Below are 23,008 nucleotides of genomic sequence, written 5' to 3'. Positions count from 1 at the left end.
TTTTACACTTTTTCAGAGAAAAGCACTGATTGTCTCCCTGTACTTGGCATTGAGGAGGCTGCACTTCAAATGCTGCGTTCAATTTTGGATCCCTTACCCCAAAAAAGACATTGGGGTGCTGGAGCATGTCCAGAGAAGGGCAGTGAAGCTGGGGAAGGGTCTAGAGCACAAGTCTGGTAAGGAGCAGCTGAGGGACCTGGGGAAGAGAAGACTGAGAGGAGAACTTCTCACTCTTGACACCTGCCTCAAAGAAGGCTGTAGAAGGATGGGTGACAGTCTCTTTTCTCCAGTAACAAGTGATAGGATGAGAGGAAAAACTTGAGGCACAGCCTCAAGTTGTGCCAGGGGATATTAGGAAAAACTTCTTCCCAAAAAGGTTGTCAAGCCCTGGAACAGGCTATCCAGGGAAGTGGTGGATAGTCTCTGGAGGGATTTGAAATATGTTGTAAACATAGTATTTAGGGACATGGTTTACTGGTGAACTTAGACTACAACCATAAACACTGCTATGATCTTAAGGTCTCTTCCAACCCAAATTATTCTATGATTCAACGTGAAGTAGTAGTTAAATGTACTAAGACTATTTGGCTATGCAAAGTATGAAACAGAACTGGCATCAATGGTCTTCATATACCTTTTAATTCTCCTCCACTTTTCTTTGAAAAAGAAGTCTAAGAAGAACTTGACAGCAATGCAAGCTATGGTGCAAAACAAACGTATGGGAAATAGGAAATCCAAACCTCAACCTTGATGCAAAAACTTATTTTTATGGATTCCAGATCTCTCCCTACAGTCCTTACAGTCCCGAAGCAGATGAATAAAAGTTAACAGGAATGTGAATAATGCCATTTTGCTAGATGCTGCCTTGATGTGTAAGAACCAGTACTAAGTGTTTTGAAGACTGAGGACGAGAAAGATTAAGTTGTCTCACTCTGAGACTCATCCAATTGCACTTGGAGTAACAGTGTCTTCTGAGAGCAGATGAAGTCAAATACAGTTATGCAAGAACATAACTGCTCTGTCTCCTTCCCAGTTCAGCAGCTTCCAGACACACTGAAGCAGGTTACCACTGTTTTGGTAAGGAGCTCTCAAAGTGTCCGTATGTGGCCACTGGGGTTGATTTTTTTACTGGACACACTGAACAGACAAATAGTCCTAATGCTGTGTGACAATGCTTGCAGCTTACTGAAGGCTAGCATGGAAAGTAGCCAAACAAAAAAAAAGCCATCAGAAATGTTCTGCCAAACTAAACTCAACAAAAATTCAGAACTTTAGCTATAGTTCTGTTTTAGGGTTATACAAAATGGATTTCATATAGCTGCTATGGTGCTACCAGGGATGGGAGGGATCAGATTGTGAAAGAAGCCAATTAAAGTTTATTCGAATACTTAAAATAGAAAAAAACTTGGCACAGACACCAAGGCACATATGCAGGAGTTTTTAGATAGAAATGAGCTCTATATAAAAGCACACACACAGACATATACAAATTTGCATAGAAAGATAAAAATACCTACACATTCAGGAAAAATTACTCATTTTGTAAGTAAACACTTCTAATTACAATCATCTCATTTACTGGAACCATATACCAGACCAGATCAGCGGTTAGAAAATGAGAAAAAATAGTTAGAAGCACTAAAAATGGATCAAAACTCAAAAGCATTAAAAAGGATGTATATCTATGCTACAATTTAGCCAGAAATGCAAGTGCAATTATCTGTACAGACTCGTTACTTCACAGTACATAATTTTAAAATGTCATACCTTGGTTAGGACATGAAAGATGTAGGGATACATCAACCCCTTCTTGTGCCTGTGTTCTGCCACTCTTAATACTTCCGGTGCTACAGGAGGTAATGGAGGGGTAGTAATATCCATGTGGTTTCTGGTGGGCATTGACAACAGGCATGGGATTTGTGGATTACTGGTTTGATTCCCTTTGACATCAGCTGCCTGACTTCCTGAAGAAGCACTAGAGGAACCTTCTGCCTGTAACATAACATACAAAATGAAGTGATTTTGAATGTGCATGGAGACACACTAGGACATCAGCCAAGAAAAACAGCACATTTCCTTCTTCACCAATAAAAATAGTAAATCTTCATATCACGTTTCATTGGTCTGTAGAATACATTATCCAAAGCCAGTTAAAAGGTTCTGCAAAAACTGAAATTCCAGCTACAGTTTTCTATCAGATGCAAATTACTGAAAAAAAAATATTATGGCAAAGCTTTAACTTACTAACAGCGACAGTAATTATTTAACTTTTAATTGTGCAACACAGAAAGGGGACTGATGACCCCTCAATGAAATGTGAAGAAACTCTCAACTGTTTCCAAAATGCTATCAACTAAACAGGTTAATTGACAGTCAAAGTCTGTCATTTCTCTAAACTTCCATTAACACATCTCAGTTTGCATTTCTAAATGAAGCAGGAAAAATGACATAGTTCAGTGAAAAGACATTTAAAATATATAGTGTCTGAACTCAAAAGCCTCTTAAGTCTGTGTTTTTGTTTTGGTTTTTTATTTTTTTTTTTTTTTAAACAAAATTCTTTCATTCTCTTCCTTTGAGAAGATTGTAGGAGAACATGGCAACATCTTGAGTTCAAGATTAAAGTGGATTTTTATTCTATTTCTAGAAAAGTAGTTTAGATTTATAGGAAAAATACAATGTGTAAAAATAAATTGTAAACGTCTCCTCCTAAGGACTTATGTCAGCATTTATGGCATCTCTCACCCCCCCCCCAAAAAAAGTACAATTCATTCCTAAAAATCCTTGTCTTCAAAACTGAAAGCTGTTTTTAGCGTAACAGTTCACACTAGTTTCATGCCTATAAAGTATTATAGTAATATTAAAATTTTTTCAGACTGAAATATAAACTGTTCACTTGATACATCATGCATGATTATTTTCACAATTTGTGTAGAAAATTTTACATGCTTTGTACTACTTCAAAAGCAAAGCTGAAACAGAAATGGCCCAAGCCATGAAATCCCACAGAAAAAGTAACATTACAAAATAGGCCAAAACAAACTCAGCTTGTTCAATTCAGGCTCTAATGAAAAATGCAAACCTGCATGTAAAAAGAAAACAACAAAAAAAACCACACTCCAATGTCAAAAAAACCTTCTACAGAAGGGCATATATCAATAAAATCATGCTTTAGCAAAATATCAGAGGGGCAACATTATTTTCAGATTAGATTTTAAGTGCACAATGAAAGAATATTTTAAAGATGATAATCTTAATTTATTAAAAAATGAAAATTCACAGAAATTGTTAAAAAAAATTAAAACCAGAACACTTCTAACACAATATACTAATACGGAACATTTTTATAAACATGTAGCTATCCCAACTCTACTAAATCTGTTTTATATTATCAAATGTCTCTTTATCAGTTTAAAGATTTTTGTCCACGTCTTCTATTACCCCAGCAACTAAAAGCAGGTAAAGAAAAGTAGAAAAGCAGCTAGTTACTGGGGGCTCAGAGGGAAGGAGACAAACTCCCAAACATTAGTAATGCTTTCCCCACTTGCACTACCCAGGTAGAGCCGATCCAGGAAAAATCTAGTGATATTCAAACACCTAAACTGAGAAATTACCACAGTTAAAAGTTGTTTTTTTTTTTTTTTCTCCTTAGTATATACATATCTACACAGATGAGATGAGCACAGCTTTATAATCACAGTGAGACAACTACAAGCAAGGAATACTGACATTTAACTCAAGAAAATCAAGATTGCTGCTACCTGTCTATCTATGCTACTTTTTCAGTACTTTACCTCAAAAATACACATAGCTCACCCAATTGAAATCTACAGGAAACATTTATTTTTTTAATCATTAATATAGACCCCTCTAAGAAATGAGCCTATCTACAAAACGTAATCATAATCCTCCCTGCCATGTTCAACAGATGCAACTGTCTTCTCCTGCTACTGAAGGCTGAGGGAGTGGTTTGATGCTAAAACAAATTGGCAAGTAAAACTCAACAGCATTTCTACATTAAATTGGAATTTGGACCCAACCTAGGTCACTTTGCTCAGGTAACTAGCAACAGGATGAGAGGAAATGGGCTCAAGTTGCACTAGGAGAGATTTAGATGGGATATAACGAAGAATTTCTTTCCTGACAGTCATGAGGCATCGGCCCAGGCTGACCAGGGAGGTGGTGGTGTCATCATCCCTGGAGGGGTTAAAAAAAAAGTGTGGACGTGGTACTTCAGGACATGGTTTAGTGGCCACAGTAGTGTTGTGTTGACAGTTGGACTTGATGAACTTAGAGGTTTTTTTCCAACTTTAACGATTCTATGACCCCATACACACATCTCCTGGGAAGTTTAATGGCTGTTTATAGAGCTCTAACACTGTGTGGAAGGAGCCAGGCAGCCCGGCAAGCTGCCATGGTCCCACCGATTCACCGCCCCGCTCCAGGGGAGGTCCTACAGCTGCTCTGGCAGCTCCCTGGCCCCAGCTCTACATCCCGGGGACACAGTGCTGGGCAGCACACACGGGGCTGCAGCTGCGACCCAGGGTGCTTCATCCTCCACCCATAGTGCCAGGCAGAAAGGAACAGGCCCAATTAGCATTTGCATAAGGTGACTAATCCACAGGCAGATACAGTTATCACATGGGGCGTAGCCTTCAAAAATAATAACCTCTGATAGATGAAATTATCAGCTTCATATTTTAAGCACAAAGCCAAAGTTTACTGGAATTTCTATGCCAAAGGTAGAGCAAAAATGTTCTGTCTGCAGAGTAAGTAACTTGTGAGTGGGTTTTTTTTGACACAAAATTAACAGTTGGTGTGCGGTTCCATCCCAAAGACACAGAGATATTATGTCCAAAAGCTTTGAATAGTCTCTCTAAACACAGTTCAGTCTTGGAATACAGACCATTGTACATTTGACAATGGTTTCACATCTCAAAGAAATTTAATAGGATAATGTTAAATCTTTATCAAGGGGTTCATTATCATGTCCTTACATAGTTAAGTAGCAGTACATTCTAACAGGTCCCAGGGAGCTACTTTAATATGTACTACGTGAAATTCATACCAGGTGGTTATAAAGGACTTCAAGTCCTCAGCTGAGCTTTAAATACACATTTAACAGTCTATGGCTAACACTGAAACATGTGTAAGAGCTGTTCTCACTATGACATATGTTATACGACTTGAGTCTGAACCCACAGATACAGACTAACATAATCCTTAGTAATAAATCATAAAAATGCACTATGAACATGGATAGCAATATCTTAGGGTAAGATTGTTCGCTAATAATAATAATAAACAAATTTATTGGTTTCTATTTTCTACCTAACATTTTCTCAGACACCCGATTTCGCTTCATTTTTACGTATAGGCTACAATATTCTTTGGAGAACTTCTTAGTGTACATTAAAGCTGTCATTTTGTAATCCACAGAAGCACCTAAAAGTTTACACCAAGTCCTACAGATCAAAACTGCAAAGTCTACTCAGAGTAAGGCTTTAATACAAAACAATAAATTGTGATGTTTGGAACTTAAGGAATTACCTTTGTTTGGTCTCCCAGCTCTCCATGCGTTTGACTTTCTGACTGGGTTCCTGTTTTTTCCCAGCCTATTTTGTTCCCACTAACATGGCTGAAGGGTAACAAAGAAAAACATCATATTAACCTGCTGCTTAAGACACCATGGGATAAATCCTTGGTGACTGTTACCAGAACTATGGGCCAGAGACTCTGATTTTAAGGGATGCTATTCATTAGAAATGTCTATTTCTAGGAGTCTCTTCAAGACTTTAATACTGATGTCTATTCATTTACACTATGTCAACATTTGGGTTGTATTTAAATGCTGTACATTACAATGACTAATCATGCAGGAAAAAATCTTGATTGAACTTCAAATATGTGGTACAATGCCAATTAATTTCTCTCACTTAGACTATTTCTCCAAACTGCAGTATAAATGACACTATCAAAAATGCTGAAAAGTTTCTTACATTTTTTTTCTAAAGCAGGTACATTTCCAGTTCTACACTGCATGGAAGCCAGGCAAACTTACTTGATTTACTAAGCAAAACACAAGATAATATATAAAGTTGACAGACTGCTTCAAAAAAGCAAAGTCCAAGTCATCATGCATAACTACAGACACATTCAGAATTTAATACCCACCAGTAACACATGATTATACACAATCCAAAACTTTTGGAGACCATCATAGCCATGCTAAAGCCACAGGCTTTGATTCTCAGTGTCACACAGTAAGCCAATACGCCTAACAGACAAAGGTAAACACAAACTGCCCCTGTTCAAATTTCCTTTTTCTAGGTCAGGAAGCAGTAATTAAATGAAAGTCTGCAAAACTTCATTGTCAAGAACAGACATACAATCTAGTGAGAATCAGAAATGCTTCTGCAGTAAAGAAGGCACACAAGCAGAACAGAGTAGAACAAATTTTCAGCACTGCTCTGTTCCACATGCAGCCTATCAAGGAGGGCTCTAAAGTCACCACCTTACAAAGTGAAATTTCTGACACTCACACCAGGTTCCTTTGCAAAGACACGTTATCCCAAAATTTAAGAAATGCAATTTCACAGTTTTTAGCTACTGAAATGTTAATGAATTATACCGTGAATTAGGAATATTTCTTTCACACAAAGTAAAAAACTCGAAGGCTTTATAACATTTACCAAAATCTCACGCTCTCTTTCAATAAAACATAAGGGCAGAAGTGGGAACATTATTTGGTTTTGGACTTCTGCTTGTTAAGGAACAAGGTGACTACAGTGAAACATGGATGTGTTTGCAGTCATAGTGACCTAAAACTGTTTTTTTAAAGGTCCACACCACTAATTTGCAAGTTTTTTACTTTCAGGATAGTGCTGAACAATTTTGAAAGTAAATTTTAACAGAAGCTGAATTTAAGAAAACATCCTCATGGAAAAAAAAAACAAAGCAACAAACTAAAAACTTACTTCACTGCAGCTCCGTTGCCTTCATCATTGTCAGAGGACGAAGATGTAGAAGAGGCAGGAAAATACGTTGAATCCACATGATTAGGGCTCCCACTCTGAGCTGGATTTATTGGAGAAGACCGTTCATACAATGGTGTATGTTTTCCTTCATGAGGAATGTTACTGTAGTTGTTCTGCTCAGAAAGACTTTTTCCACCTGTTTCCAAGGTGATGGCTGGCTCAGAGAGACTATATGGGTATGGACCCTGACCTTGGGCCCCACCCTGATTGGACATCTGCTGGGCCTAAAACAAAGTGATCTCTCTTAAGTGAAAGTAACAAAAAAGCTTTTCTTTTAGAACAAAACACATCATCCAATCATGGGCAATTTTCTAATATATACATTAAATCCCAGCCATCTTGGCCATTCACAAAAATTGTTTTACCAGAGTCTGTAGCATCACTGTAGTTCCAGACTTAAAATCCAATCAGTGAACGCCTGTGCAAAAAAGTTAAATACACCTTTCCCACGTAGATCTTAATGTGATGAGTACACAGGTTTCTCCCAAGGAGAAGGGCACAGGACTATACTCACCACAGGTTTTGCTTGTAGTGAGGTCTGTGGAATGTTAAGCATCTGAGAAGGAACATATGGTGGCACTATCCCAGGCATACCAAACTGATTTGGTCTGGCTGCTGTATTACAAACAGGCAGGAGAAGAAAAAAAAAAAAAGCAAAAAACACACAAAATACAAAGACTCATGAAAACACTATTTGACACAAATGTTACTCTTTTTACCCTTTTGCTTCTATGGTTTATTTTTGTCACTACATTACTGTTTCCTAGTATGCCTTTAAGTCTGTTTTGTTTTGTTTTTTTCTCCTTTTAATTAAAATATTTGCAGTGTGTGAAGTTTTATTTTACTTGTCTCATCTTTCCTCAGTTCCTTGTATCTCTCATTAATACACATTTCTATTCTACCAGGGAATCAAAGGAAGCTTAAAAGAAAAAAATTCAAAGAGATGTCATAACAAAGAAACCAGTAAAAACAGTGTCAGACATGTAATGCTGGCACTTTCTATCATCTGAATATTTGACCTAGCGTAGCCTTAATGCTCTTTAATGTAGGTCTTTGAATGCAAATAAAGACACCCCACTGCCAAAAAAAAAAATAGAAGGAAAAAAAACTGTATTAGTATGCCATTATGGTAACTGAAAATCTTGATGAACATGAAATATGCTTTATGGAATAGAAACTATCTTCACAACTGGAATTGGTCACCACATTTCATTTTTTTACAGCACCATACTCTCAAGTATCCTAACACGAGAACTGACACAGCAATAGCTAAGAGCAAAATCAGTCCAAGTTGTTCTCCTTGTTTTGGGGAAGAAACCTCTGCACGTAGCCTACAAAAACTTCCTTTTGAAACTTCATAATCAGTGAAAATCAGCAGAAAATACAGATGTTTTCATAAGATTATCCTGCTAATAACACGGTTTCTGATTTAGGGCTATCCCAGGTTTTAGTTAATACAAAAAGCCTTATTTCTTTAATCACTTACCTAGGTAATGTGGTGGATGAAATGGCATAGGTTTATTAGTTGCTGAGTAATATGCAACTGCTCTCTTGAATCGAGTGACTTTGTCATCTGTTCTAGACTGAAAAAAAACCCACACATAACGTTCTGTCAGGAGCAAGTCCAGGCACATTACATATAGGTGAGCACTGCACTATGTAGAGTAGTTAACACACCATATCACATACAGCATTAACATTCAGGGACTCTTGAGGGCTACTGCACTACTCCAGCACAATGCGTACTACATCAACCCATAACGATAAACCTCAAAGATACTCTCTTCACGTACCACTGATTCTCAATGACAACACACAAACCCAGACTGCAAAATCCCTTCAGTTATCAAGAATTTAACTTTAAAGCATTGAGGGCAAATGCAGCATCTTTACCTTCATAAGCTGTGGAAAGTGAAATTGGGGTAATCTATGACACTGCATATGCCAACACATCCCTATCATCAACTAATGCAAACCACTGGATTTTATAGAGGTATAATTCTCAACACAAATGTATAGCACAATTGCTATATTTTGCTTTATACTTTACCTGTGAATGCTGAAAAACATCTTTCGCTATGGCATCCAAATCAGTCGTGTCCTGAATGTTACGGACATAGTCAGCTACGGCTTTGATCACTACGTCACACGGTGGTAAAACTAGCTGGTGAGCACGTACCTGTGCAAACAAACACAGGCCAGGATGAACTCACAGGGTAGCCCAAGGTACTGCAGTCACACAGCAGAGAATTAAACTGATTTATTAAAAATACAGTCAACAAGTTCCATCTTGCCTGATACAGTATCTAAATATTTTTGGGCCTTCCACCGACTTGTATGTATTTCATCTACAGTATGGTTACATGTATGTGAACTTCACCTCTGGGTAAATATTTGCTGGTTAAACATCAGCTCCAACAACAAACATGGTCAACAATGCTACTTAATTTACTGCTTTCCAGTTGGGACTTTCCTCTAGTGCAAAATGCTTTATCTAATGTGGATACATTGATTTTTTTTATATATATATATATATATATATATTCACATATATGCCAGACAATATTTCGCTTTGACACAGTTTATAGTCTGAATGTAAAGCGCTACTGGAATTGAGATAAGAGATCCACTGAGAACAAGATCTCTGTGGACACAGAAGTGAGGATTTGAAAAACAAATGGAGAAAAGGAGTATCTCAAGGAAATTTGCTTTCAAGATTCTACAGAAATTGGTCTAAAAATCATCTGAAGATTACACAGTTTAATAATGAGTAGTTTCCAGTTTTCTGTATTTCATTACCTGTGGTACAATATACTCATACTACTTCACATCACATATAACATTTCAGGCAAGACATTATTTTTATCTTTTATATCATATACTGACAAAGAATGATGGAGGGATATCTCTGGCTATGCTGTGAGCACAGCTTTCTCTTTCAAGCATTTCAGTATTAACAGGGTTATAGGGCTGCTTACTTTTTTTTTTTTGTGAGCACAGAGGAACTTAAGATAATTCCATTGATAAAAGAGTTTCAATATTCCAACATCAGTGCATGCTCGGAGGGCTAGGAAACGGGTCTCCAACTATGTGTCCTAAGTTTTAGAAGATGCCTGAGGAATTTCTAAAAAATCTGTCTGGAATCTCTGTACAATTCTGAAGCACTTAGTCTGTGCCTACAGAAGCTTTTAATCTGCCTGTTTGCAAAATCTAGTGACTCAAGACTTGAGAGATCATTAAGTTTTATTTTTTAAGGTATAAGAAAACATGAAAAATCTTTGTGCTTGATTCCACACAAGTGGTATCAAACTTTGCTAGAAACTACTGCAATTCAGCCTTGCCAGAAATGTTTATGCAAAATTCTGATTCGTACTTCATTAGTTTTCTTTCCAACTTCAAACTCTGTAGCACAACCGCTTCTCATAGTCTACCATATATAATTATTTTCTTGCCTTTTATTTTATTTTTTTATTTGATCCTCTTATGTAATTTTTTAGTCTGTCTTCATATTTAGATCATAGAATTTTTGCCCTATTTTTTTATTTTTCCCATTTTCATTAATTTCCTTTTCCTAATAACTATTTTTTGCAAATGTCAGGGTATTCATTCTATACCTGGTTATTCTCTACCAGAGATGAGCTCCACATTTTATGAACCTAAATTAAGAGCAGTTCTGATTAGCAAAGTCAGTGGCACTGTAATTATTTTGACAGTAAATTCTAAATTTTCACTAGCGTGCATCCTGAATACATATAATAATACTAAATATAGATCACATTCTTACATAAATAAGTCACAAATATAAATGATATAATTTTGCACCCAATCTGCAAACAGAATAGATTTGCTACTCACTGGTGATCTAAGTTGGTTTACGAACACCGACCATTCTATGTGTATGTGTAACAATTACACATCTCTAAAGTGGCTGAATCGTAACATGGCTGTGTCACATTAGATGTGCTCTCCACAGAGTTCCTTGGAGAAGCCCTGCACTACTACCCAAGCGCTTCTGCAATTGCTGCTTGAAAATTCAGTAGATGAAAGGTGTAAGCAATCTATTACTATTTTTATGTTATTTTCAAGATAGTAATATTTAATAAATTGTTATTTAGTGTCAAGAGAAGACATCATATCACTCTAGTACCAATATTAAGCTCAGATCCTAGAAGTATGAAGATCAAGTGAGATACAAAGGGCTTTCTAGCATCCAGTCCAGATGTAAGAACACCATCAAAACTAAAAATGTCAGGACCTATACAGAATCTATGTAACTATACAGAAGCTAGAAATCAAAAATGGAGAAATAAGATGTACTTTCCTGATATTAAAGAAAATATTTCTATTCATTTTAGAATTTTCCTGGAATTCAAAATTGTATATTTTGTACTGAGTCATAAACTTAAATTTCTAATACCGTGAGCATTAAAATACTTAATCTAACTTAAAATACTTACTCTTCAGTCTTACGAAGTGTTAGATATGGGAAAAATTAAGACAATAGCAGTAGTTACAGAAAACCTATCCATGGCTCAAACTTACTTTCAGTTGCACACAAAGCATTTTAGAGCAAAACCTGCACCATATTTCACCAAATTTCTCATTATAAGAGATTTCTTCCTAGAAGCTAATTTTCTCCTTATCCTCTACAGTAGTTTCAGACAAGCAACAGCATGGAAAATAACATTTTGGAAAAGCAAACACGGAGGTGGATCACACAACTTGTCGTTGATCAACTCGGAAGAGATGGCATTTGAAATCAGCAGTTCCTGTGCTAGTTTAAAAGAAGTACTCCAATTTCATGACAGACCACTGACAAAACAAAACAAAAAATCACAAGCGGGCTATTAAAGTACTTTGAAAAGATGCAGAGGTGAAGGGAAATTAATTTTGTCACAGGTATTTGTCAGAATGGGAGCAACACTACAAGCCCAGAAGGTGCACAATAAAGATGTCTTGGTTTTGACAAACTAAACTTGTGAAAATGCTTTATCAAAAGAGAATAGACTCACATATGCAAAATTCCCTGGGACTTTTAGGATACTGCAGGAGGTCCCTAAGCTAGACTTGGAAAAAGCTGCCCAATGCTGGGACAACTCCAGTAGCCCACTGTCTCCAGGAAGTGAAGCCTTTAAAACCTAATCAGCACAAGTACCAGCATTTACCATTGTGCCTGCTGGAAAGAGATAATCAGTTTAGCTTAATTTTCAAACCATTAAAAAAGAGGCCTTGAACATTCAGTCACTGTGAGGTAACACATTAGGATCATTTTTTTCACTGGCAAGAGAAAAGGCTGCAGCTAAGAAGAATACTAAAATTGCAACAAATTACAACAAATTGCCTTTTTTTTTTTGTCTTGTGATTTCTATTAGAGAACACATCCAAACTGTCTGGCTCTTATCAGCCTCTGAATATTTAAAAATATTTAATCTTACAAGCTTGTAGTGGATCTGGTCTAATGACAAGCTTTCTGAGGAGGTAAGAAGTTCCCTGCATGACTCAAACCAGCAAAGCTCCATTTTTCCCTAAAGATCAGGTTCTTCAATTACGAATTCTCTTTCCTCCTCCCTCCATCCTGGCTGGACAACTGATCTCTTTCTACTTCTACATGTCTTGACAGTAACATGAATAAACACAACATGGAGATCAGTTGCTAAGAGTTTATATACATAGGACTCCGAGAAAACCAGATCTAAACAGATAAACAGAATTATGTTAGAAAGAAAAGGGGAGAGCAGAAACACAAGCCAAGATGTGATACAGACACGCCTCAGATAAGACAACCTGCACAACAAGACACTGGACAACACGAAGAACTCGAGGGCTGGGCTGCTATCCAGAGCGCCCTAGACAAGCTCAAGGAATGAGCTAACAGGAACCTGAAGAAAATCAGCAGCTACGAAAGCAAAGTCTTGCACCTGGAAGGAGTCACCCCTGGCAACTCTGCAGGCTGGAGTTCTGCCAAAAGTGACCTGGGGCTCTTGAAAGACAGCAAACGGGACAGGAGCCAGCTGGGTGCACTGGCAGCAAAGGCCAGCTGCACCCTGGGCTGTAGAGCAGGAACAAAGCCAGCAGACTGAGGGATCTTGCTCCTCAGTACTTGTTCTGAGCTCAAGCCAGGTGTCAAAGAGGTTGAGCTAGTTCCGCAGAAGGCCATCAAGATCATTAAGGAGCTGGAGCCCTTGCTCTGTGAGAGGAGACTGAGGGAATAGGGCTTATTTAGCCTGGCAAAGACACGACTCTGTAGAGACCCAACAGCAGCCTTCCTATAGCTATGAAAAGGTTATCAAGCACATAGACCCAGGCTCTTCACAGTGGTGCACTGCGGAAGAAAAAGACACAACAGACAGCCTGAAAGAAGACAGGTTCAGACTGTGTGCAAGGCAAAACATTTTTACCCTTGTGACTGACAAAACCATGAAGCAGGCTGCCCAGACAGGTTGTGCAGTCTCCAACCTTACAGAATTTCAAGACTAGTCTAGACAAAGCCATGAGCAACTAGTTCTGACCTCAAGCTGAGCATGCTTTTAGCGGGAGGTTGGACTAGGTAACTTCTAAGGTCCTTCCTGACCTGCATCACCCTATGATGACCCTATGGGTCGAATAAAAACCTGCCAACAAGAGAGACTTTAAGCACTCCTTAAGAGTATCACCTTTGTTATCTGAGCAGCAGCACAGTACCTAAGCATGTACTTAGCATATTAGTCTCCCTCTGGCAGACATCCTCTGAAGTCAACAGAGAAAGACAGGAATTTCCTAGAGCAGCTCAAGAGAAGGATCCTAACCTGCATAATTTGGATTGTTTTCTGGGAGCATCTCTCTTTGCCTCTCTAACTGAGATGAAACCACCAAGGAAGATTAAGTTTCCCTGCACTCTCTTTTTTTTCAAAAAGGGTGATTGCATTAAGACTTGTTTCTAAGGTTACTCCATGAATAGCCAGCCAGCACATCTTGGGTGGTATGTGCTCCTAAATAGGTACTGATTCATTCCAGAGATAAGAAACTGCCCTCCTAATGTCATTCTGATGGTATCACACATTGTTAAGAGTGTGGAGCTTCAAGATCAAACTTTTCCAGAAAGAACCAAATTGTCTTTGTCTCAAAGATAAAACCCAAAACACAGGAAAAAAAAAAAAAGCAGTATCATGCTAGTTTCCAAGGAAGGTCTAGCAGTCAGATTATCTCTCAGGAAGTCTATCAGCTTCTTCCTTCTTTCAGCTTCTGGTTCAGGTGGTCTTTTCAGTGAACTCTGCTCTTAGCCAGGTAGCAGGATGCAACCATGGTTCTACATATTCATTAGATGCATTATCTGTTCATACTGGGACATTTAGACAGACAAGATCCTGACTCAGAACAGCTAGAAGTGTCAGGTTTTGATTCTTTTTCCCTTCTGCAGTAATGGCAATCCAAATATCTTCATTTAAATTTGAACTCTTGACAGTTTCACTGAGCTGATGGCCATTGTTGGTGTCTTCTGAAAGGCATGCTTTTTCATTCAGCAGGTAAAGATGTTCTCCTCACTGTTAGGTTCATTTCCTTCTCAATGTGAAATATGGATTCTTCATTTGCGTTTCCATTTCCCTTCCTTTTTTCCCCGTTTCTACCCAGCTGTTTCCAGATGAATGCACCACTATCTTTTAAAACAGAGGTACAGGCTCCTCAGTTTCGCTTTTTCTCACGTCACTATATTGACACCTGAGCAGACACACCGATTTTCTATTGGCAAAGACAGTTTTTAATTGGTGAACTAGCAAAGCATCTCTCCTAGAAATAGTAACAACTTTGCTCTATAGTAATAAAAGACTGAGAAACAATGAATAAAAGCACCTTGTACGTTTCTGTCATAGTTCTCACCGAAAAACAACAGATCAGGCCATTGGGAAATGAATGTTAGCTTTGACGCTACAGACCATACTGTCTTAGATACACAATACTAAAATCTTTACACAATGAGAAGTTTTCTAAATCCTAAGTCAAACGAGGTGGGGTATTAGAGCCCTTTGTTCTCGAGTCTGGAGAATCCTCAATAGAAACTCCAAATAGAGGCAACAAAGTGGAGTTTGTAAGTATAGCCCAGGGATCATATCCTGAGCAAGCACAAAAACTTCTTCACCCATCTATCCTCACAGTTTTCATGACAGCTTACACTTTTTATAACTGTTCTGAAACTACTTCCTGTCAAGCTTGTGGCCAGTATAAACATGTCTTTTAGGACTTTTAAGCATTCATAAAATTTACTAGAAACACTGCTTGCTGCACATGTACCATTCACAAAAAAAGTCTACAAAGAGAGCTGTCATGACATGATTGGCATACTAGTATGCCAAGTTGAACTAACGAACTACTGAAACAAGTTATAATTTCATACCACAAGCACTGTTGAAACTGAAGCTAAAAAAAAACACAAAAAATACTAAGCTGTCCCATGACCAGTAAGTAATGAAGACTGGCTTCCTCTAGACTCATGTCCTTGTTGCTTTAGCCCATCTTTCTCTCCCTTTAACACAGTTCTCGGCCAAGAGACAGGAATGCTGTGGTCAGTTTGGGGCTATACACTTACCAACTGGCTTGCAAGCTGATGTGAAATTAAACAAATAGTGCGTCATGCTTGCCTTCTCCCTCAGTAAGGGCACTAACCTGGGTCTTTTTCACTGATAAGTGTATCACTTTTCACAGATGCTGGAACAGCTGAATGGGAACTGCTTTCAAATCTGATTAACTAGGGCAACAGATTAACCAAACACAGGGAGAACTCCCTGAGACAGCCCAGTGACACTCTTAAGGACAAGTTTCATGCCTTTAGTATGCCAGCTACAAAGCCCAACTGGTGTTTCCACTGAAAAGGCACAGGTAGAAGCAAGTAATTCAGTATGTATTTAGAAAGCTTTTCCAAGGTCTAGGTGTCTGGAGTCATATTCTGAACTGGCTGTGAAATGAGACTACTCAGCCTAAAACACAGAAGCGTGTTCCAAATATTGGGAAGTTTATCAACCACTTTGACAGAATTCCTACATTTTAACCACTTCAGTAAAAAATGAAAATGTAGGCACATTTTTTCAGTCCTTTGTTTTTTCACCTCCAGTTTTACAAGGAAGTAGTAAGCATGCACACATATTTTGGTTTGCCACCACAATGTGCTGACACTTACCTTTCTAAACACAGGAGCAGCAGCAAAAGAAGGGATGAGCATAGCATCAAATTTTCACAGCTGTCCGCTAAGCAATGCATGTGCAAGCCTCAAAAACCCCACTTAATCTTGAATCTGGTTTCAAATTCTACCTTCAGCAAAATAAGTTACAATTTTTCAATATTTAATAAACTTTCGGAACAGAATGGGGAAAAAACCCACCTATTTCTGTTGTAGCTGTAACAAAGTCTGACAATCTAGAAAAAGCAAATTTTTCTGTATCTTTCAATTTAGAAAAAGGAAAAGCTGCATGGTACACTTTAGGAGAAAGGGACAAGGATATCTCTGCTGTGGCAGAGGGAAAGAAAAGTCACTATCCTCCCATTCTCTGATGTGTCCAATCCCCCTTTTATAGCGCTCTACTTGGCAGATACACAAAGCAGGTGTAACGAAGCAGCAGAGCAGACATACTGTACACTAAGAGCATGAGGCACACATTACTTGTCTTAAAAAAAAAAAATCTCTTGAAGGCCAAGTTAACTTTCCTGTGCAAAGTATTCTTTAGCATATTTACACTAAGTACAGAAAACTATTACACACAAACTCAGATCAGTATAAAATAAAACAGCATTGTAAGAAGATACCCAGTTCCTTATTTTTGAGAGTTGAAAGAACATGACTAAACAAAAAATTATCCTCTTTAAAAAAGAGGAGTAAGAAGCTACATTCTCAAAGCCAAACCACACTTGAGCTATATACCTCGTGCAGCTGAAGGGCACTGAGGGGGATCACAGTGGCCAAGTTTGGCCTTGTAAGCCCAGTTGCCCCAGGTATCCTCTACAGTCAACAGAGAGGGACAGGGACACCAGAAGCTTGCAGAGCTGCTGTGAATTAACCTACTATACTGCTCTGATTAACTATTAGGATTGATTTTAGCTTAACTGCTTGTAGTTAAATCCATACCTTAAGTGAGGCTAGCGGATGTTCTGGACCAAGTAAACTCCAATGAAAGGAAGCCAAATCTTCATCAGGTAGAATATGATTACCTAGAACATAACGCAGAACTTGATTTAAGTACACCATTAACCATTACATATTGATCCTACATGCAGCAAAACAAATTTGCAACCAATACTCAAATCCCAATCAATACAATTAACAAAGATTAAATTTGCAGGTCCATTTTTGTTACTCCAGAAAAAACGAACTACCATGCTGGTGCTGCAACAAGACACTTCCTTCTGTTTGAGAAGCACTCTTCTATGAAACCCAGCTCACTTACAGAAACAACAGAACCAGTCACAACACATGGTGTCAACCTCAACTTGGCATGTCCCCTACTAGGGGACCCTCAACAGGATTTACTGATGCAGGTGAAAGAGGAAGAGCCTCTGCTGCCCTCCACCATTGCTGGTGAGCCTTTCCTGCACCCCAGCATGTGCTGTCCCTCTCTGCCTCTCACAGGTCCTGCTCCAGACACTGCGCTCTGCTCCATCGCATGACGTGGGCCAAACCACAGGCAGCAGGCAGATTTATTAACCCTCAGGAACACAGGCAGCCCCAATCGCACTCAGTAGGTTGCCAACTCCTGAAGTTTCTTTGCTAACTGAGCGGGTCAGACAGAAGCCTGAGTGGCAGCATCAACAGAATTAGTAAATTACATAGTTGTTGCAATTAACAGATGCAGTGGCTAGATTTACCAAGCTGTTCACACCAAATGGAACATCACTTTTTTTTTCCAAAGCACATTACGCTCAGAAAACAAAACAAAACAAAAAAACAAACAAGCATCAACCAAAAGAAAAGCTCCACAACCATCCAAAAATATCTTACTAATCAAAGATTAACTAAACAACCACTGAAGAGTTCAGTGCCTGTGGATTCAAACTACAAATTCCTGAACAGAATTTATTACTCCACTTCTGGTAGAAAACTTAAGGATATTTTCAGTATCTAAGTTTATAGAGCAGCAGCTTAGCAGTGAATGCATAGTTCTTATTGCTGTTAATACATTTACAGCATTTTTTTTTCCCCATTGAAATTTGTTTGGACAACACATTGAACTACTCATCTACATAAAAAATTCTTTCAGTATGACAATTGCTTAATTTCTTAATATTTGCTTGTAAAATATTTTAGTTAGCTTTTAATGCTCTTTAACATGTGAAAACCAAGAAAGGTGGTTCATTGCCTGGCAACTAGAAGATGCCCTATAGAAAAGTCTTTATGTCCAATCAATACTTCATCTACTGCTGAGATCTCCAGCAAGGAGACATTATAATCTTCATTCATTAGGAGCTAAACTTTAAACTCATATCAGAAAGATTCAACAGGTTTGTATAGAACAGCCACATTCTTACTAAATCTAATCAGGTAGGATTAGACAACTTTTATAATGCAAGTCTGTAAAAATCAGTTCCAGACAGACCATCAGCCATCTGTGCGATAACTAAAGGTAACTCCAGCAGATTGCCTTTTAAAACAGCCAGACTCTCTCCCTTCCACCAAAATCTCAATTTTTTTTTTGGCTCCATCCGGCATCTCAGTTAATTCCATCCCCTTAAACACACACAAGACAGTCACTGTAGAATTTAAGATGAAGTGCAGCAGTGTCTTCTGCAGTTGAAATACAGGTGATGCCTGCACTTACTTTATGTAGTTCTAAAATTTTGAGAAACAGAATGAGACTACGTAACTAAACGCATTACAAAGTACTGTCACAGTGTTTATGTAACACTGATCTCTTCCCCAATCTATTTCTTGACCTGGCTAAACAACCTCAACATATATTGATTTTTTCCCCAGTTTAATGGCTTATTATAGTGTATGCCTTAGGTTTTTTTAAAGCAATTACATACTAATTGAAGCCATTGCCCTTTCTAAAGAGCTGACTGAATTACAGTCCTACACTTCACATTGTGTTTGTTTTTCTGCTGCTGAAGCTTGGGTTTGTTGTTTTGGGTTGGGGTTTTTTTTGAGATTATTCTGAAATATTTGAGTCAAAATTTGCAAAAGAATCCAAATCAACTCTCCGTTTACTTGACCAGCAATTAAGACAGAACTTTTAAGAGCGCACTCTTGGAGGACATAATTTTGGCCACATTTTAACTGTACATGGCAGGGCTACTCTTTATATTACAAACACAGAACTACAAAACCCTTCTGCATTAGAAGTTGTAAGAAGGAAGAAGCTGTAAAACAAACCAGCCAAGAACAGTGTATACATAACCTTCTCAGAAAGTAACCTTAAGAATTTTGGCTAGTTGGTAGCCAGAAAAATACGTTGCTGGTATACTTCAGTAGAGACTTTATCCCTGAACGTAACTCAATGCTAAATAATTTGCCACAACGAACACGAATTGACCAGTTAGGTATCATTCCTCAGGCTCTTCCAACTGCTGAATGTTTGGCTGAAATATTCAAGGCTTTTTTTTCTTCTCATCATCCCCAAATTGACCCTTGAAGTTAATGAGGGGAAAGTATCAGAAGATAAAGAAATCTGAGTTTTCCATATGCAGGGGAACAGATTTGCAGGCCTAAAGCTGAACACTGATACAGCTATTGTAATATTTTGGGCCTTCTGTAATTGCAAATATTAAATCATCAGCTTAACCACAATTGTTTCAGAATGCATTAATTTATTCCCAAAGTTCTAGCACGAGTAGTTACACTGACTTACTCGGAACAGAAGAGTAATGTAAGAGATTCGCAGGCCTTCTCAAGTAATCAAGCACTCACTTATTCTTTCCAGTTGTGATTTTCTTTATTGTACTTATCAGGTTTAAAAGATACCCAAAAAGGCCACAGGAGCTAGTACAAAACCTGTGAAGCCAGACATGCTCTCAGATATTAAATAAAAATATAAAAATTTCAATATGAATGCGCTACCCTGTTTTAAACATTTGCCACACAACACACTATTACATACTTATATTCATTTAGTATTTTATTAAAAAAATGAAGTTACTATATTCCTAAGGTTGCAAAAGTTAAAAAACGTTGCCAGTACTTTAAGTCAAACAGCACCTGTTTTTTGTAAGCTTATATAATCACTGTTTATATCACCAAACACCTACCACCAAATATCACTAACATGATTTAAAAAACAAAACCTAAAGGCAGGAAGACCTCCAAAGTACCTTTCTGTTCTAACCCTGACTTGCATATTCTTCATTTTACTTACTCATACTGAATATACACACAAAAGAAACCTGTGTGTAGAATGCACAAAACTAAACCTGTAAGTGAACTGTTTGGTTTTTTGTACAAATTTGAAAAAAAAAAATAAATTGGGAAAAAAAGCTACAAAGTATCTCTCTAGTAATCACCTGAAATGACCTCAAGTTATTTTCTCCTGAGAGCAAGCTGAAAAATATTTTGTTGTGAAAGATACCAAGAAAGAAAAATACTCCAGAGCTTCTCACATGAAATTGCAAAACATTCTGACAATTTACCAGAATATTTTTTGCCTCCCATTTAATGTAACCAAACAATGCCTCAACTGGCCATGCAGCTGCAATTCTGTGACAACTTAAAACAATGTCATTCATATGTACTTCACGTTAATTCCATAAAGCATATCTGCAACTGTGAAACTGCTTTTCAAGCAGTAATTCTTAGTCACTGAACTGGCATGCAACAACTTATTTATAGACTCCCAAACAAAGCCTAGCTATAGTAGTCTGTCATGCAATTTCCACAGAGTTTGTGGTTTAAACTGCAGTTTAGGCAATAATCTGCTGTTCCCTAACACAGCCGTGGAGGCAGGTAACCACTCTGGATACAAGAAAACTTACACCAAACAAAAAGCAACTCCAACTAGCCAAATATTTGTGGCTTTCTGTGGTAAGATGCACTCTTTCTTTCCTTCTTAACATGGAAGGTACTTGTCTGGAATAGAAACAATATAAAGACTACTAATATTTTAGTATGCTAAAGCAATAATACAAAGCCTCTCTCGTTCACAGCTTTCAAATGAGAAGTTTTATTCTTCTATCATGTACCCATAACTAAAAGGCAAAGTCAGTGAGAAAATAAAAAGAAAATCCTGTTTCCTCAGTTTGTTTGCTCAGTACAAAATCAGGAATGAGATTGCTCTGTGCTTATTTACCCAAAAAGAAGTTAGAATACTGTTCTAAACAGATCTTATTAAATGGACTCAACTTTATCAGTAATTAATTCGCTCTTCCATCTGATGGCTGTTTTCTACTACTACTGTTAAAATTGTTCCATTTAAGCAGAGATGTGAACTGCAGTCCTCTCTACCTGTGCTCCTTAGAGGTACCAAACCATTTGGCATTAGAAACAGGAGTGCTAAGAGACTATCCAAATAAAACTCATGGAATGGTAAAATGCTGGTCACCTGTGCTTTTAGAAATGGGGAGTTTCATTCAATTATATAGTATAACATATTTCTGGTGCAAGTGATGCACTTTCATATTTCTTCAATACTCATTTCTGAGTAGAAAAAAAAAAGCAGCCCCTTGGGGTTGTTCAGCCTGGAGAAGAGGAGACTCCGGGGTCACCTTATAGTGACATTCTAGTACCTGAGAGGGGCCTGCAAGAAAGCAGGGGAGGGACTATTCACAAGGGTTGGTAGGGACAGGACAAGGGGTAATGGCTTCAAGCGAAAAAAGGTGAGATTTAGGTTAGATGTTAGGAAAAAGTTCTTCAGTATGAGGGTGACAGACCACTGGAATAGGTTGCCCAGACAGGTGGTGGAGGCCCCATCCCTGGAGACATTCAAGATCAGGCTTGACGAGGCTCTGACATGCTTGATCTAGTTGGAGATGTGCCTACTTATGGCAGGGGGGTTGGACTAGATGACCTTTGGAGGTCCCTTCCAGCCCAGACATTCTATGATAAGTCTGCTTTCCAAGTCTGGAAAGTGTGTTATTAAAAGTAGACCTCATATACTACATAAGACCAAAACTAGTAGAACCACAGTTGTCCCAATTCCCCCCCACACCCACTGGGAACATTTTGGCTAGGCAGAGCTTTGCAGAATCCTTAGTTTCTACTCTTGTTTCTAGACAACCACAATTTGCATCACTCGCAGGTCTCTACAAATTCAGCATGTCTGGCCTCATAAAAACACACCCAGCCCACCTCAAGTATAGCAAGAATGTTTGAAACAAAGGGACTTCTTTCCCTAGATGCTTTGTCAAATGGTATATACATATTTTAAACCAGTTACTAAAAACCAAAATCCTAGTCTGATTAGCAGCACGGAATTCTTCTATTACTTCACTTACCTAAAAGAGCAGCAAAAATAGGAAAGCGATTTGGATTCAGGTCCAGTTGCTTGGCAACTTCATGCATTAGGTATTGGCTTGTTGTGAGGCTTTTCCCATTCCGGCTCAGTTTTAGGGCATGGGCACTGAAATAGTAAGGGATGTTGCACAACGCATAATCGGAGTCATACGCAACCAAACCATGGAAACCTTTTTCTCTGCAGAAAGCAATTACTTCTTGATGATGATCCTCAATGCTCTGTGCAACCTGTAGTGGAAGACAGAGTAATTAGCTACAGTGTTAAATGGCAGTACTGATTTATCACGTATGAGGATATATTGGGTCTTTCTGAAACTACAGAACTGCAGTTGAAACTCTTGCAGTATATTTAAAGCAATTACCAAAACCCAGTGACACGGCATATATGGATAGGATGTGAGGAGTGCTCAGACACACAATACCCAGCTCTGGAAGCCCACACACTGGTGTCACCTATCACTGAACTCATCTGAAGGAAACATTTATGAACAGAAATGCTCAAACTCTAAACATGACTAATACCAATGTCTGTATTAACTCATGGGCAAAATCTTAAGGGTGTAGAAACTTCAGC

At 38.1% G+C, this 23,008-nt stretch overlaps 1 protein-coding gene across 1 annotated transcript in view; it reads right to left on the bottom strand.

Moving 5' to 3' along the window:
* The window catches only part of FAM120A (family with sequence similarity 120A), a 48,459-nt gene extending 25,791 nt beyond the window's left edge, over window positions 1–22,668 (bottom strand). Inside the window, exons 1-8 of the mRNA XM_008943740.1 lie at window positions 22,416–22,668; window positions 17,125–17,207; window positions 9,085–9,213; window positions 8,521–8,617; window positions 7,549–7,646; window positions 6,975–7,258; window positions 5,548–5,635; window positions 1,768–1,992 (exon numbers count right to left, since the gene is read on the bottom strand). Coding sequence (XP_008941988.1) covers window positions 1,768–1,992; window positions 5,548–5,635; window positions 6,975–7,258; window positions 7,549–7,646; window positions 8,521–8,617; window positions 9,085–9,213; window positions 17,125–17,207; window positions 22,416–22,482 — 1,071 coding nt within the window. The 5' untranslated portion in view covers window positions 22,483–22,668. The remainder of the gene's footprint in view (window positions 1–1,767; window positions 1,993–5,547; window positions 5,636–6,974; window positions 7,259–7,548; window positions 7,647–8,520; window positions 8,618–9,084; window positions 9,214–17,124; window positions 17,208–22,415) is intronic.
* Between the last annotated feature and the right edge of the window lie 340 nt (window positions 22,669–23,008).

This window comes from Merops nubicus, unplaced genomic scaffold (assembly GCF_000691845.1).
Source record: "Merops nubicus isolate BGI_N331 unplaced genomic scaffold, ASM69184v1 scaffold2787, whole genome shotgun sequence".
NCBI classification, from domain to species: Eukaryota; Metazoa; Chordata; class Aves; order Coraciiformes; family Meropidae; genus Merops; species Merops nubicus.
The sequence above is the reverse complement of the archived record's forward strand: the minus strand, read 5'-3'. Positions and strand labels throughout refer to the sequence as shown.